Source organism: Petromyzon marinus, chromosome 52 (genome assembly GCF_048934315.1).
Source record: "Petromyzon marinus isolate PM22_M1 ecotype Great Lakes invasive population chromosome 52, UKy_Petmar_22M1.pri1.0, whole genome shotgun sequence".
Lineage (NCBI taxonomy): Eukaryota > Metazoa > Chordata > Hyperoartia > Petromyzontiformes > Petromyzontidae > Petromyzon > Petromyzon marinus.
In genome coordinates, this window is record NC_133718.1 from 6,671,288 (window position 1) to 6,689,932 (window position 18,645).

Genomic DNA, 18,645 nt, shown 5'->3' on the forward strand with positions numbered 1-18,645 from the left:
CAAATGTTATGTTACATGCTATTCAATTATTACTTAATGAATTTAAAATAAATACTGGATCTTCTGGATAGCTGTAATGATATGTGACCTTAAGCCTCAACCTACAATATCATATAAGGTCAGCTTGCCTGATATTAAATTGCAAATGAGCATTTTGACTATGTGCTATCGTGTAAACAAATGTGTGAACTTAAACAACAAATTTGTGGTTACATGAAAATGGAATTCAGAAACAAATTAATGGCAAAAATATAAATCAACAAATATGGAATGATAAAAATTCCTATTAAATTGTGCAGACATACTTGGACAGTCAGCTATAGGAAAACTAAAATGCTAACACATCAGCCAGAGCTTATTTGCCAAATAAGATCCTTACACTGCCTCTATAAGTACTTTGAAATATATTTAATGACTGATAACAACTACATTTGTGATGTTTGGGATAGTAATGATAAATTGGTATGCTTGATGGAATATAAATGGTTTTCTATTAACACAAATATAGTGGTACTTCTTTCATGCTTACAGCGTTGAACCATTGATGGAATTCTACATTCATATGGTGGTGTGGCATCACCCCTTAGGACTTCTCACAAAGTGGTACTCGCTTTATGATTGCTCTAAATTAATAAATCGCCGACCCCAGAAGAACCTGATTTCAATTTACGCAGCAAATAATGGTCTGCACTGAATTACACCAGAATATCGCACAGCAGATGCGATTATCTCCCAGCAGATGCGATTATCTCCCACACACCAAAGGGAGATTTAAGAACAGCCCGTAGTGTGGCTACATTCACCAATCTCAAGCGTATATTATAATTGCTGGATTTTAAACATTCACTCACAACATTTCAGATGTTCACCAGGCTACTCCTGAAGCCGGCTACTGCTTCACCAACATTGACATGAACATATAAATGTTACTGATAAACTCCCCACAATAAAAAAAGATCACCCCGAACCCTACAGGGATGAGCTGACTCAACACCTGACCAAGATTTGACCGTGAAATGTGCACTCTAATCAAATGTGCCACTGAGCTATCTTTAATTCTAAAGCTTCCGACTAAAATGAGTAGCATGCGGAAAAGTGCATTTCACTGCCACCTTAAACGATGTTCATGCATATTCTTCATTTGAGAGCTGACATGTGGAAAGCACTGTATACCCCCCTGTTGAACAGTGGTTTTGGAAATAATATGCTTTCATAGATGTTTGAGTTTGTGCCAGGAAAATCTGTATTTTTGAGCATGAGTAAAGGCAAAGCAAGTTGGAGATGCTGCTATTCCCTCAGATGTACATTTTTTTGATGTATGCAACCACGAGAGCCACATAAGATGTATGATCTCGTTTATGAATTAAAGAGATGTGTACAGTATAAGAAGCAACAGTTTATATTTAAAGTATGATGAATAATAATATTGATGTATTTACCCAGGTGAGCTTCAACAAAACACTTATTCAGGTTCCTGCTTGGATGTCAGGCCAATCCTTTATTAAATACCAGCAGGAATCTCATTGAGATGCAATGGTAATACATTACTTTGGAGTATTCAGGCAGTAAAGCTACAGGTCAGTAATTTAATGTTATCTGCAAATTGTTTGCATCATTATAATTCAAATATCTATTCAAATTGAACCCTATTTGTACTCATTTGTTTTTGTTAAAACATGATTTTATATATTTCCTTGTTTCCCAGATGATATTACAATTGTGCTGGCATGAAGACAATTATGTTTGGCACTGTTGCAGTAATCCGTGTACTATCCTGTGTCAGTGCACGACCCTGTGTTCCTTCCATAGACTTCTTTTACCATATCAGGAGCACTCTTTTATATGCCCTGTAAACAGTGTTTGTTGCTTGTCAATAAAACAAAAATACTTAATTGTCAGAGCAGGGTGATTCTAATTTAAATGAAAAGACAACTTTTTAAATGATAGGATGTTTTTTTTAACGAACTATTTGGTGACCTGGTTGAGACCAACCATTTGCGGTTGAGTACCCGGTTCAATCACAGGTGGCTGAGTGGATTTAAACCCAGGGTCTCAGTGGTGCTGACGCAGGTGCTCTGGACACAGTATTCCAAGCATACACATACACAAACCTTTTAAGAAACGTTTTCAAACCTATTGGTTTATATTTAAAGTCTATTCACAGCTTGAGTGTTGTACAAAAATGCGACTGTGTGTTTCATTTGAAAACCTATTTCTTTATGTAATAAAGAAAATATTTAACAATTGATGAGTTTGAATATAAGTACTGTATCAAATTGCCATTCACGGGACACGGAGCCCTGGGAGTCATTTCTTGAGCGCAGTGTTATCCAAGGTTGCCTGTAGGGTGAGTTATTGTTTTTTTACATTCATTTTTTCTGTTTAATGTTTTCTTTCCTTTAGTTCCTCTTATACGTCAGGTCAGTTAAGTTCACCGTCAAAAACAGAGCTGTACCTGAACTAAGATGAATACAGCTTTACTGTAGAGCTGAGCTTCTTACCCTTTACATCATTATTTAAATGGAGAGAAATGTTTAATATGAAAACCGTTAGTTATTGTACACAAGATATACACGCTGCCATGCAACAATGCAGCATGAGCTGCTCCAGGTAATTTTTAGATGTTCATAATACCACACAATCTCCTACTCATGGGCATTAAACAACAGGATCTTTATAACATTAACTTAAAAGGAAATCGTACGATTTGTAAAAATACACAGAAGAAAATAATTTCCAGAACTGTTATCTGGTCTCTTTCACAAAGAAGTAAATGTTGGATGCGAGGTGGTTTGTAGCGAGAGATGGTTTATTCCATTTTGCTTGCTTTTACATCAAACCATTAAAACATCATGCAAACTCCGGTCATCCTGACAAAGAATTTTGGCTAGCCATCAGACAAAGACGGCCACTGCATAGCACGCTTTCAGATGCGCTTCTGCGGCCGTCTGGAACACTCTTCCTTCCAATATTAGGAAGCCTCTGGAGCTATGCACTTTTAAATCTAGATTAAAAACTAATTTCTTTAGAACTGATTTTTGTGTTTAGTTTGTTGTTCTTCCCCTGCACCTCAGATTAACACGGTTGGTTACCTACGATGTTAAATAAGTTCAACATACATAATAACCACATTCCTGCCAAAACATGAATCATGGCCATTTTCTCAGTGCATGATCTTCTGGTTTAAATAAAAATGTTTATTGATTGTTCATTGACTGATGGAATGTGCAAATGTTCTGAGGCACGCAGGCTAACCACTAATCTAAGCCAATTATATTGGAACATGGCTGTGATGCTATGGAAGGAAGAGTTGGCAGATCAAGCAGTTATACCAAACTGGACTTACTTTGGTCAGGTAGTGGCATTCTGAGGACCTTTAATTGTTGCTCCCCTATATGCACAGATACTCAAGTTTCCTCCACACTAAAATAAAACTGCTTAAAAAAAGAATGAGCTAAATATCCCATTGTGGGACGTGCCTGAAAAAAAGTGTTGAGCCCCATAAATACTTTATTTTGAATATAACAATCCATGTGACAGGCATTACTTTACAGGTCTCAGTCAATCCACTGCAGGACCTACCATACTTGGGTCATGGGCGTTCTTTGAGAATATTTCACTATGTTGGTGTGTTGAAGGGGGGCCAGGGACTAGTTCAGATATCACTCACGGACGATGTTAGCCATGGATGGGAATATAATTAAGGACACTGGGTTCATCATGCAGTCTGCTGACAAAAAATTAACATAAAAATTACTCGAGTCTCAGTGCAATCACAAGGTCACTCACCACGAAGGGAAGCAGGCACTCAAACGTCCCGTGCACGATGTAGAGGCTGAACAGGGGGATGCGGCAGGGCCCACCAAGGTGGCACGCAACAGAAAAGAGGCCGTCCAGCGAGTGGCACAGCAGCTCGCAAGAGTCGGTGCCGAAGGGCGGCGTGCAGTCTACGATGATGCAGCGGCACGGCTGCCGTGAGAACGCAGTGCGGTGCGTGACCTCGGCCGCTGAGCTCATGACACCTGCATGCACAGTGGGAATGGTCGTGTATGTTTGTTAAACTTCTTTCACACCGTATCAATGCCAACCGCGCGAATCGGAGGTGCAGCCTCGGTGACTAATAAGGGTCCTCCGATGTGTTTTCGGATTGTGTCGCATGTTACTTGGCACTATGTCCAAAGTTTCGCTCCATGTGCTGGGAGCTTCTTTTCGGGAATTATTGCAGAACATTTGCTGAAAGAGCTCTCAGCACGCTGAGTGAAATGTCGGCCCTGAGCTGGGAATGGTTCTTGGAAGAAGCTTCCAACATGTGGACTGAAACGTTAGACATCGTGCCCGACAGACACGCGGCACAACTTGAAAGCACATCAGACAGCTCTACAGCACATCCGCGAATACCCACAACATAGTAATAAGTGGGGATGAAAATGAGGCGGACGTGCAATTTAAAAGCTGAATACCGCATTATAATTAAAAGCCACATAAATCTATGCATAAAGAAGTCCGTGGATATTATCTGTTGTGACATGGGTGAAAAACACGGGCATGACAAATAAAATGGAACGAAAGCTGAAGAGTGTGCAACGAAGCATAGATATGCATGCTTCTCATTAGAGATAGTGTAATTCTCTAATGTACATATTCCTCTTCATATTTAGGTATTTGGAAACTCTACCTTATATGGGTTCACATGACTCTCATTGCCACGAGAACGTGTTACATTTGTAGTGACATGGCATGGGTCACAACGTAGCATAGCGCGGGTTGCTGGCAGAGAAGGTGATCTGCAGTTGCAGCAGCCCTGTCTGTCAGCAGGTCACGTGATAAGTCAGAGAGAGGGATGTAGGGGAAAGGCGATAGAGGGGGCACGTGAGGTAAGCCCGGGAACCCGTGAGTAGGTTCTAGAAGGGGGGCGTGGCCGGGGTGGAGCGAGGCCACGCTCGGAGGATAAAAGGGGACCCCGAGCGAAGGCTCGGAGCTGTTGCTTGGAGTGGGATCCTGTCGTGCTGCTGAAATCTTCGTCGTCTACGTCTTCACCTTCTCGACGTCGTCAGTGAGGCAGTCTGCCAGCTGTCCTGACTGAGAGTTGTAGTTACCTCTTGTGACCTGTGAAGGCTGATACAAATAGTGCCTCCTACTCCTAGTGTCTCTGAGTGCATCACTCCACATTCACCACAATTGAAAGAAATACGGATTTGTTTTAATCAAATCACGATGCCTAATTGAGACAATGTATTTAATTACAAGTGGGGGAGAAACGTTATAGACTTTAAGAGACATGTCTCACCATGTCTGGTAAGCCTAAATGTTGCAATTAAGTGACTTTCCACGTGGAACAATATTATTATTCTGAGCCTTTTCTTGTTTAGAAAATATATTGGATAATTTGAATCAGCAATTACATCGCAACTTTGCAAGTGGAGTTATTATATCATGAGACGGAGACACTCGCAGGAAATTCTTACAGTTGGCATGCCAGTATCTATCTCGAACAGAAGCTGGTAAAGGGTAGCGGATAATGAGTTCAGAGAGTTAAGTAGGGGCAGAGCCACGGAGGCTCTTGAAGATGATGAGCGACTTTGTTTCTGAAGTGAAGGTGAATGGAAAGTCATTGTTAGCGAGCACGCAAACAGCACTTGCCCTAAGAGTCTGCTAGAGGCAATATGGAGAATCGTTGTCTTTGCCTATGTGTAAAAGTGATATTCAATGGAATTATAATGGTATACAATACTTATCATTAGGGTCATATTTTTGTATCATATCCCAGACATCGTAGTCATTTTACAGTTGAACATAAAAAGTTAAGCATAAATGCCTTTACCACTTAAGACATTTCATTTATGTCTGATGAATGTGTTGAATGACATTTTATATCAGAAAAAGGTAATAAATTTTACCTTTTTTTTACAAGAATGGAATTTCTCAGTCAAATTAAACTGCAAGAACATGAAACAAGAGATAAGTACAATGCACCCCCGAAACTAGATCTGTAATTATCATAAATATAATATGTACACTGCACATGCTGCTCTTTCGTTTAATTATTAAACGCACTATCCTATTTTTTGTAGTTGTAAAAGCGTAAAAAATAATGAATAAACATGAGCAAGCGGTGCTTAATTAATTTGAAACATTTTCATCTTGTGAGAAACATTGCCGTGGCTTGCTTATTTTATGTAACACGTGATATTGGCAACTTAAAACGAAGCAGGATCCTTTTGCTTACAATGAATTTTTCCAGACAACTGACAACGTTGTTCATTGATGCAGACCTGGGAAGTGATATATACTCCAAGTCTTTCCTTCAAAGCATCCCCTTGTGTGAAGATATTAGTGCTTTGGCTCATTTACTACTCGTACACTTGGCTATACTATATAATATTTTACAGCTTGGAAAGGCCAAATGAAATGTTACACAAATTGACGTTGTTTTTTGTAATGTATTACAATTCTAGTACTTTCATGTAGTCATTGGTGGCCTAAGATAACTCGCTACATTTAAGACAATTAATTTACTCTTTGAGTGGCTGCCTATAATCGAACCTATGAGTTTATACTGGTAGGAACGAAGTTGTAAACTGAGTGTACCAGCCTGCAATAGATTAATGTGTCCGTCCGTCCCCTTTCAATACTTTAACGAAGTGAAATCTCGTGCTGTTGGGGTGTAAAAATAAAATTGCGCAAAATTCCAATGTTCCTACCAGCCCACCCTGCAGGGACCTGTTTGTGCATGGGCTGCGAGTTCTGATCCACATAGTCACCTATTAGAATACAAAAAAAAACTGAATACGCCAGTTACTTAATGCTGAAAAAAGTGTTTGTCGGGGAAGTTCTTATCTCCTGTTCATAAACCTGAGCCAGTAAGATATGAATTTAACATTGCTATAACCGGACGTGGGTCTGACTTTACACAAATTCAACCATTGCACTAGAGCTGAATTCTCATTTTAAAACCGAGCTTATTAATTACTATACAAACTCTAAATCGCAAACCTCACACCTTAAACCTAAATTTAGGCTTTGACTCTAAGTTATAACTATAACTTGTAATTATTGGTTCTTTCGGTAAAGTCACGTAGAAGGGAAACAATGAAATAATAAAACAATAACATTCTCACGACGTTTCGACTGCAACACAAGCAATCATCATCAGGTGTGAAAACCACAGCAAGAAAATTTGAAAAAAGTGGCGTTTTTTAATCGTTATTTTATTGTTTCCCTTCTACGTGACTTTACCGAAAGAACCAAGAATATGAATCCCTGCAGTCATGAAAGCTTTAAGTCAAAATTTATAACTTGTAACTCAAATGTGATTAATATTTCTGCATTTCAGTCGCGCATTCGTTTTCGAAAAATGGATATCAATGGTAAAGCAAAATCAATAATAATAATCATATTCATCACAGCCAATATCTTAATAAAGTATTGAAATAAAAAATTAACAATTTTAAACTTCAATCGTTTTAATTAAAGTATGTAGTTTGGATGATGTACTTTAAACATTTTCTGCACCAACCACGGACCCTGAGGTAAATTCATATATCAATACTGTAATGTATTATTTGGTTAAATGTCATCTCTTATATATTTTTTTCTTTGAAAACAGCATTATTGGCTAGTGTGTTTGTTTTATGAACAGAAAACTTCAAATCAAGATTGAAGTTCATTATTCGTGACAATACATGGCGAGACTTTGATCCAGCAGTCATTTAACAACGGACTAGTTTATTTTCACATTTACTGACTTTTTATACAATGACTGATTATAATAGAATTAGGATAATTATAAACATTGCACCAATTTGAAACAAGACTCAATTTCATATTCTGTACGTTAGGAATTGTTTAAACTGTATATACTGTACTGTATTTGCTAGTAATCATCTTCAGCCATGATCAATCCACTGCGATGTAATAAACAAACTAGTAACATGCTGCATAAAACACATACAATATTAATTCGTGTCAACATTTATTACAAGTTATGGGGAAAGTCCCCTTTAAACATTTTCTGCACCAACCACAGACCCTGAGGTAAATTTGTAACTATGGATAACATACATCACATTTTAGCCTTTCAAATCACCTTCTCAAGGTAATTATGAATAAAAAACTCTAAATCACACTCATGTACCTTGAGGTTAAGACGGGAAAAAAGAAGCAAAAATTATTCACCGTAATTTTTGTTAAGGTTCGGAGATATACAAAAGAATTGGCGGCAAACCAAACGCGCTGCGCGCCGATTGGTCAGCTGGGTATGACATCACGTAAAGTAAGTCCATTGGAGGTGAGACAATGACGTAAACAACGCAACTAAACGATGACGTAATTTTACACGTTTGATTATGACGTTGGCGCAGCAATGCCAACGTGAGTCACGTCACGACGTATTTCTCATTGTCGCGTGCACAATTAACTCATTAAAAAAAGTTACTGCCATGAGAACGTGGGAATTTCCGTCTTTGTCTCAGTACGGTGCTGCAGAGGGAATATGAATACTGACTCGTGCTTAAATTTTGACTTAAAACTTTTGTGACTGTAGGAATTCGTATTCTTGGTTCTTTCGGTAAAGTCACGTAGATAGAAAATAAAAATGAAATAAAAATTATGAAATAAATTAAAATAAAAAATTATAAATTGAAAATAATAAAAGCAAAAAAAACCCCCGACGTTTAGATCGCAACACAAGCGGTCTTCATCAGGCGGAGAGAAAAGAGGGGGCAAACCTCCAAATGCAACTGCTTATAAGGGTTTCCAAAGTGAGTGGGTGGGGGACGAGAGCTGGGAGGACGAGGAGGGCTGCGATCAGCATTGGCGGGGCAGCCAATCAGCCAGTCAGCCAATCAGCCAATCAGCCAGTCAGCCAATCAGCCAGTGCCAATGTCGGAGTAGACAATGGGGGAGCTGGGAGGAGGAGAGATGCACTGCGTAAGTCAGCCAGTGCTAATGTATTAGACAATGGGGGAGGAAGGGGGTAGAGATAGGAGGAGAGAGAGGGGGTTAGAGATAGGGGGAGAGGGGGGGTAGAGATGGGGGGGGGAGGCATTGCACCTCGCTACACACATCCACACTGCTAACGGCAGAGGTTGACAAGAAAACACAAATCAAGCAATGACCCAAAGTGGTTGATGACATCTTTCCAATGATTGCTGAGTTTAAAACCGTCGTCTCAGTTGAAATTGTGTCTGTGTCTGTATATATGGATGGCTTCGTGAACGAATCTTTGTTGATAGCCAGTCGGCTTGCAAAGTACCATCGTCTTAGAGAAATACATTTCATGTGAGTCAGCCACATTAAAGTAATGATCAGCCACGGCAGGAGTATTGGTCCTGCCGTGTTTCAGATCTGCCTTATGTTCACGAACATGGTCCGAGACATGTCGTTTGGTTTCCCCAATGTAACTGCTGCCGCAGATACAGCTTAGTTTGTAGACGCCGGGATATTGCATGTCAGGAATCTTGTCCTTCACAGATGGGATCAGATTCTTAGTTTTTTTTGGTAAAGTCACGTTGAAGAGAAACAACAAAATAATGAAATATATATAAAACAATAAAAAATTCTCACGACGTTTCGACCATAACTCAAACGGTCATCTTCAGGTGTGTTGGTTTGCATAAATTTATTTTTAAACGGCGCATTTATTTATTTATAAAAAAACGTTAGCGCCACGCGCAGCGATTTGGCAGTTTACCCAGGACTAGTCCATCTATATTCTGAAAAGAGGAGGGGGGAGACGAAAATTTTTATAATGTATGCTGTCTGAAAGCCACTGTAAGCGTGAACAATCAATTAAGAACTGAAATGGTTTATCAAATCTTTCCAATGATTGCTAAGATAGAATCCATCTTCTCGGTTGAAATTGTCTCTGTGCTTGTATATGTGGATAGCCTCATGAACGAATCTCTCATGGAAGCCAGATGGCTTACAAAGAACCTCTGTCTTGGAAAAGTCAATGGCATGTGAGCCTACTGAATTAGAACAATGATCTGCTACGGCCGAGGTGTTGGTCCTACCGTGTTTAAGGTCTGCTTTGTGTTCACGAATCTGGTCCGAGACATGGCGTTTGGTTTCTCCAATGTAACTACTACCACAGAGGCAACTTAGTTTGTAGACACCAGGGTATTGTATGTCCGGAATCACATCTTTTACAGACGGAACCAGATCACGGATTTTATGTAATGTGTTGAAACGGACCTGGATCTTGTGTTTATTCAAGATTTTGGAGATCTTTTTTGTGATCCCAGCAATGTAGGGTAAAGTGATGGCTTTGAAAGGCTCCTCAAGTCTCTACTATCAGCTCCCCCACCTACAAACTAGCTCGTTTTTTGTCTGAAATCCTGCGTCCTTTCACTGGAAAGACCACCTCTGCGGTACAAAATTCTACTCACCTGGTATCGACAATCAAGGGTATTTCCCTGTCCCCAGACGACCTGCTTGTCAGTTTTGATGTAGTTTCCTTATTCACCAAGGTTCCTGTACCTGACACCATTGCAATCATTGAAGACTTGGTTCATCAAGGACTAAACACTGAGGTACCCCCCCTGGTGAGACATTGTTTAACCAATACATACTTCACTTGGAATGGAACTTTCTACAAACAAACTGAGGGCACCCCAATGGGCTCCCCCCTTTCTCCAGTTATAGCTAACATTTTCATGGAGAAATTCGAGACTGACGCCATCCAGACTGCCACTCTGCACCCAACCTTATGGAAGAGGTACGTGGATGACACTTTTGTCATCTGGCCACATGGCCGGCCTGCTCTAGACCAATTCTTCGACCACATCAATTCCATACACCCAGCCATCAGATTTACCATGGAAGTCGAAATAGATGGCAAGATACCTTTTTTGGATGTCCTAATTAAAAAGAGACCTGATGGTTCAATGAGCCACTCTGTCTACAGGAAAGCTACCCATACGGATGCTTATCTGAAACCGGATTCCCACCACCATCCATCACAGAAGAATTCTCTCATCAAGACTCTGTATCATAGAGCCCAATGCATATCCGACCAGGAACACATAAGCAGTGAACTCAAGCACGTACACCAAGCTCTTAGGGCTAATGGTTACTCCGACTATACAATCCGCAAAGCTATCACTCAAACCATGAAGAAGAACCCTCTTGAGGAGCCTTTCAAAACCATCACTTTACCCTACATTGCTGGGATCACAAAAAAGATCTCCAAAATCTTGAATAAACACAAGATCCAGGTCCGTTTCAACACATTACATAAAATCCGTGATCTGGTTCCGTCTGTAAAAGATGTGATTTCGGACATACAATACCCTGGTGTCTACAAACTAAGTTGCCTCTGTGGTAGTAGTTACATTGGAGAAACCAAACGCCATGTCTCGGACCGGATTCGTGAACACAAAGCAGACCTTAAACACGGTAGGACCAACACCTCGGCCGTAGCAGATCATTGTTCTAATTCAATAGGCTCACATGCCATTGACTTTTCCAAGACAGAGGTTCTTTGTAAGCCATCTGGCTTCCATGAGAGATTCGTTCATGAGGCTATCCACATATACAAGCACAGAGACAATTTCAACCGAGAAGATGGATTCTATCTTAGCAATCATTGGAAAGATTTGATAAACCATTTCAGTTCTTAATTGATTGTTCACGCTTACAGTGGCTTTCAGACAGCATACATTATAAAAATTTTCGTCTCCCCCCTCCTCTTTTCAGAATATAGATGGACTAGTCCTGGGTAAACTGCCAAATCGCTGCGCGTGGCGCTAACGTTTTTTTTATAAATAAATAAATGCGCCGTTTAAAAATAAATTTATGCAAACCAACACACCTGAAGATGACCGTTTGAGTTATGGTCGAAACGTCGTGAGAATTTTTTTATTGTTTTATATATATTTTATTATTTTGTTGTTTCTCTTCAACGTGACTTTACCGAAAAAAACTAAGAATATGAATTACTGCAGTCACGAAAGCTTTAAATCAAAATTTAGATGGGATCAGATCACGAATTTTATGCACTGTGTTGAATCGGACCTGGATCTTGTGTTTGTTCAAGATTTTGGAAATCATTTTGGTTATCCCTGCAAGGTAAGGCAAGGTGATGGTTTTGATTGGATCTTCAGATGGCTCCTTCCTCACGGTTGGGGTGATGGCTTTGCGGATTGTGTAGTCAGAATATCCATTCGCCTTGAGAGCTTGGTGTACGTGTTTGAGTTCACTGGTCAGGTATTCATGGTCGGAGATACATTAAGCTCTATGGTGTAGCGTTTTGATGAGGGAATTCTTCTTGGATGGATGGTGGTGGGATTCAGGTTTTAGGTAGGCGTTAGTATGGGTTACTTTCCTGTAGACAGAGTGGCTCAATGAGCCATCCGGTCTCTTTTTCATTAAGACATCCAAGAAAGGTAGCATGCCATCCTTTTCCACCTCCATGGTGAATTTGATTGCTGGGTGTATGGAATTTATGTGGTTGAGGAATTGTTTCAGAGCCGGTCGGCCATGTGGCCAGATGACGAACGTGTCATCCACGTACCTCTTCCACAAGGACGGGCATAGAGTGGATGCCTGGATGGCGTCCGTCTCAAATTTTTCCATGAAAACATTGGCCACAACCGGAGAGAGATTCGATCATGAGGCTATCCACATATACAAGCACAGAGACAATTTCAACCGAGACGATGGATTCTGGCTTAGCAATCATTGGAAAGATTTGATAAACCATTTCAGGTCTTAATTGATTGTTCATGCTTACAGTGGCTTTCAGACAGCATACATTAATTTTTTGTCTCCCCCCTCCTCTTTTCAGAACATAGATGGACTCGTCCTTCTAAATAAACTGCCAAATCGCTGCGCATGGCGCTAACGTTTTTTATAAATAAAAAATACACCGTTTAAAAATAAATAAATTTATGCAAACCGACACACCTGATGACGACCGTTTGTGTTATGGTCGAAACGTCGTGAGAATTTTTTTATTGTTTTATCTATATTTTATTATTTTATTGTTTCCCTTCAACGTGACTTTACCGAAAGAGCTAAGAATATGAAGCTGAATCAGTGATGATACTGTTCGTTTTTGTAACGAGGCAGTTGGTGGGATCTCTTTGATTTTTTGTGTAGCTACCATCATTATGTAGGTCCTGAATTTTGTTATGGGGGGGGGGGGGGGTGAAGCCTTGATAATAATTTGTCTACGTTGGCCTTCAAATTAGTTAGATAGTCCAGCGGTAGACTGTTTGCTTAAACACGTTAATATTACTAATCCTTGATCGTTTGGATTAAATATCGGCCGTTCTATAGGATTCGGGGGGGGGAAGGGGTGCGTCAAGCGTACGTACGCAGGTGGGGGGGGGGGTGTAAAAAAATCCGTTTACGTAAAGGGAGGGGGGGAGTTTTGACAGATTTTTGCGTACCTACTAAACGGATGGCCCCTAACTGCATGTGCAGTATTAACACCGTGTAACAATTTGGGTTGCGTCATTTTTTTCGAGGGCGTCACAATGTGGAGCATGCGGTAATTCAATTGCTCTATTGTATGTAATGTTAGGCCGTACTAGGTACCTGTTACTGTGTTAATATTAACTCTGTTACGGCTGCATATTTCCTTCATGCACTCTATGCCGTGTATTCAAGCACTTTTCTGTTACTTTTCTGCGTTGTGATAATAATCGTCATAATTCAGTGCTGTATATCGTTATTGTTGCGCGTCAAACTCCGACCCATGTCTATCAGAGAGGGACGGGCCCTTGCCTTGGTTCGAGCAAGCCTGGCTTTGCCGATGAGACACTGAATGTCGAAGCCAGTCCTTGCCTATAAACAGCTGGCAGCTCAGCACTGGATAAAGTCCTTGTCTATAAACATTCGGCAGTTCTTGAGGATTGTGGTACAAGCAAGCCTGACTGCTGATGAGACACTGCATGTCGAAGCCAGTCCTTGTCTATAAACAACTGGCAGTTCACCATTATTCGTACAATCAAGCCTGACTGCTGATGAGAGAAACACTGAATGGCCTTGGATTGAAAAAAAGGGCTGTACATAATCTGTAAATACATACAGTACCCTATTATTACATTGTCATGCTGCGAACTCCAGGTGCGTCTATACATTAGCTGTGGCTGCAAAAACCTAATCAATTTTCTCCACTTGTTCAGATTGGATGGGCTGGCTATGAAGGTCATTCCAAAACAAATAAACCATTTTTTTTTTATAAATCACTATACCCTTTTATATAAATAAATAAAACTAGCTCTTGAAGTTTAAGCAAGGACAAACAACCACACAGCTAGCTCGAAAATAATAGGGCGCATGAGCAGGGGGCATTCCCGTTATTAAATTACAGGCTTTAGAAGAGATTACTTGACGGATTTTTTAGGATTATCGTACGTGGATGTCAAATATGTGCGTTTTAGGTATGCCAAAAAACGCCGACCTTTTAGAAATGGGAATTGTTTTGGTTTTCGCGTGATGATGGTTGAAGCCGAGGTGAGTTGAAACCTCGATTGTGGCACGGTACATAATGGGTAGATTTGGTTTAACACGTAGAAGACTTTCGCGACCAATATCCATAATACAGTTTTTTTTTTAGGTTAGATCGCGTAAATATACAAATGTGTCGTTAAACCCGCCACCAGCAGACACAAACAAAAAAAACATATATTATGGATGGGTAAAATTGCTATGAAGAATTGTCGGAAGGAGGAGGTTTTTTTTCTGCGTGAACAGGACACACACCAGATTGAAGACTCGTTTATTAGGAGTGTCCTCATTGCACTCGAAACAACACGACTTGACATGAATTATTACGTTTAAGCAGTTTGTTATTGCTACAACGCGATAGTAAAACAAGCTGAGCTGGTCATTTCGGAATGATTGTCAGTTTGCTGTTTCGTACTAGAGAATACGTATTCCCTGTCTGATGATCTCTCCGGTTTGATTAAAATTTTGTTCATTTTTAAAATGAATATTGTGCTCTTTTAGTTTATTTAAATGTTATCCCCATGTCTCCCCAACAAGACACTTTAATCTCAGTGGGCTCTCATCGTCATCAGCTCTGGTCTCATCCACTTGCTTTATGAAGGCTTCCCCATAATGTTACCATTCCTCATGGCCCTGCAATACCAAGATCCATCTAATTCCCAGCAGATGGCTGATGTTATTGCTCCATCTATAACATTTTATTTTGACTATTTTACCAGGTAAGGCCCACAGAGCTATATCGCTCTTTTTCAGAAGCGACCTGGCCACAAATGGTAGCTCAACAAAGTGGCTTATCATGTGGACATTTATAGCAGCCAAATACTCTAAACGCATGTTTCTAAATGAGAAGGAATAAACAAGAGAACCAAGAGAAACTCCACGCGACCACGGGGATAGAGACATTCAGACTCCAAATATACAGCACGGGTTAAGATTGGGATCGAATCCACGACCTCCTGCATACCAGGCGAAGTAGTTAACATCTCGCCACTGCGGCGAGGTTGAGGATGTCTTCCCGGGTGCCTTCTCTTCTCTGGCTGCCATTCCTTCACCGGTGTGGTGCATCCTCTTGTCATCCCTTCTCGTGACGTGAACTGACCAAACAAGGCCCATTGACACTTCCTTAACAGCCAAAATAGAGTTTTTTTTGGTTAGATCGCGTAAATATATAAATGTGTCGTTAAAACCCGTCACCAGCCGACACAGCCAACTAGTAAGGGTTATCACGTAAACAGAACGTGACCAATTCGTCACTAGTACAGCACACCGGTGTGTTGGAGAGCCAAGCCACAACATGTACAATCTGAGTACGACCTTTCGCCAGTAATTACAACCAGCTTCATCAGGCGACAGACAGATTTGTGGAGAAGTCTAACTGTTTCGTTCATTACATAGAGGCGTAGATGTGGTGACCATGTTTAACACGTAGGCTTTCGCGACCAGTATTATTCATAATAAAGGTTCAGTTCACCATGGAAATGGAGGTGAACAAGACACTCCCATTCCTGGATATTTTGCTTGGACGCGGTCAAAATGGCAAAATAACACACAGCGTCTATCGAAATGGAACGCACACAGATGCCTATCTGAATGCAGATTCGCATCATCACCCAGCACAGAAATCCTCAAGATGCTCATACATCGGGAAAAGACAGTTTCAGATGGTGAACGTTTAGGGAAAGAGATTAAACATGTTAAAGAAGCACTAAGACTGAATGGCAACAATAATGCTCAAATTAATAGAGCATTGAATGCCAAATCAAGATCGAACATCAACACTGCTGAAAGTGATCAGATTATCAAAACAATTCAAATACCATATATCTCGGGAGTTACTGACAAATTGGCCCGTGTTTTGCAAAAGCAAAACATTAATGAGAGATTTGGTACGGTACACAAAATTCAAAAACTAATGCCTTGTACTAAAGATGAATTACCGAAGTTATCAACAGAAGGTGTATATCGGATTAATTGCTCATGCGGTAAGTGTTATATTGGACAGACGGGACGTAACATTGGCGTAAAACTAAAAACACCAAAGGAACATTAAATTCTAACAAACACAGCTGTCAGCAGTGGCAGAGCATGCTTGCCAACAAGGACATTCAATTGATTTTGATAACGTTGAAGTGTTATGCAGAACTAATAATTATTACTGGCCAAGTTTAGTTAGAGAATCAATTGAAATTGAGAATTCAAATAATTTTAATCGCTGTGATAGCTATAGACTCAGTGCAGCCTGGAAGCGTATTATTAAATAATACACAACACATATTGCAATTCCTTGCAGGTGAGTCACATGCTAAGTGGCTGATTACTGACCTATTACATCACCAAACCTCCACCTCTGATCTCGAAACCTGATGGGGTTCAACAATGATGACGTCATCTTGCACGATTTAAGACCGGAAGCAGGTGGATGGCTTCACTAATCTGGCAAATCGCCCGAAGATGCTGGATGTAATTTCCAACGAAACGTCGTACTCAAATTTTAAATGTTGTGAATCCACTCTTCAACACACCGGTGGGCTAAAGTAGTGAACTATTTGTCTTTTGTCAACGTGACACATTTTTTACTGATTGGCCGTGTCGGGTGATGGAGGCTTGCGACACATTTATAAATAACGCGATCTAACCCCCAAAAAAACAACTATATTATGGATGATATTGATCGCGAAAGCGCACGTGTTAAACTTCCTTAACAGTCGGTGTGATGTCTCGGATTTGTTCCCAAATGCATTCATTGTAATTCTAAGCATGCAGCTAATCCATACAGCTCTTTTTGCATACGTCCAATTTTCTTTTCCAGTGTTAATAATGATCATTCGTTCATTCATTATGACATTTATAACGCTCGCAAATTGAACTTAAAAAAGGACGTTCAGAGGCGTGGATTCTAATCTGCGGTATATGTCATAGTGTGTAACATGCATTGATTGAAAACCCTTTTCTGCAATGGGCTGCCAACTGATTCTAAATGAAGGTCATTGAGTGTCTCCGGTGTAGCATTTACTTATGGCAAGCATCGTGTAAAAGCCTCTTGCTGAATTGTCAAAAAGTTTACCAAAAACGTTCTGGTAAATACCTTTCCTTCATATTTAAATTACAAACATTACCAATGCAAACAGTGAACGCTGGCTTGTGTGGCAGTTTATATACACGAGATGGGTTCAAGGCACGGTCCAACCGAATAAAAAAAAAGTATACCTCTCGTGACCTCACGAAGCATTGCCAAGAAAAATCTTAACGTTTCGCGAGAGTTTGGCCCAACGTGTTTTTATTTCTGACATCAAGACGATCGTAGAATTACTCTGTAATCCATCTTATTTTAATAAACGTCCCTTTAAGTTTTCCACGCCTTGCGCCCTCGGGAATTATGCTACAATTCTTAGTCGAGAGGTCAAGACGCCTTTGGCGCTAATACAGGCCCCCGCAAGGCTTTTCCACCTGTTGTATTTGTGTTCCAGAATGTTCTCATTATTTTTAGATGTGAAAAGCTTGCCCACTGAGCGCCACTCTATATAGAATATAATAGCAATATCTTTTACATCGGCATGGCAGGCTGACCGGCAGTTAAAAAAAAAAACATACAGACGTGCTTTTGAATTAAGGTAAATGTTGTGTTGACTTAATAAGATTATAAGAAATATAATAATAATTCACAGCTCTCTGTCAATCCACTGCAGGATAAAGGTCTGCTCATGACGTATATGTTATTAGAGTTGTTTGACCATACTTCACCACGCTGGTCAGTGCTGGTTTGAGAAGAATTGGCTTAGAACTGACTGTCATCTCATTTACCAATAATGTTAGCCATCAATCGAACTCGGGTTTGCTGGGCTCACAATATGGGCCTCCAATAATACAATAATAATATACTTGATCTTTATCGAGGATATGAAGGATTATTTTTAAGACAGTTTTGCTTCAATATTTTTTACCAGAGGAATCCCATACAAGGTGAGAACGTTCACACAGCCATACAGACAGGCCAGAAACATACAAACTTTACTGCCGTCATTTTGGGCCTGCATGTGGATATCTTGATTTGAAGCTGTTGTGACTGCAGAAATCCACACTCTTTGGTTCTATCGGTCAAATTTTATTTTATACCTACGTGACTTTACTGAAAGAACCAAAGAGTATGTGAATATCTATTCCACATCATAGTTTTTGTGTGATCCACTA

At 40.1% G+C, this 18,645-nt stretch overlaps 1 protein-coding gene across 1 annotated transcript in view; it reads right to left on the reverse strand.

Annotated features, from left to right (window-relative positions):
• Positions 1–8,702, reverse strand: part of M1AP (meiosis 1 associated protein) — a 49,652-nt gene extending 40,950 nt beyond the window's left edge. The window contains exons 1-2 of the mRNA XM_076075021.1: positions 8,135–8,702; positions 3,790–4,022 (exon numbers count right to left, since the gene is read on the reverse strand). Coding sequence (XP_075931136.1) covers positions 3,790–4,017 — 228 coding nt within the window. The 5' untranslated portion in view covers positions 4,018–4,022; positions 8,135–8,702. The remainder of the gene's footprint in view (positions 1–3,789; positions 4,023–8,134) is intronic.
• Between the last annotated feature and the right edge of the window lie 9,943 nt (positions 8,703–18,645).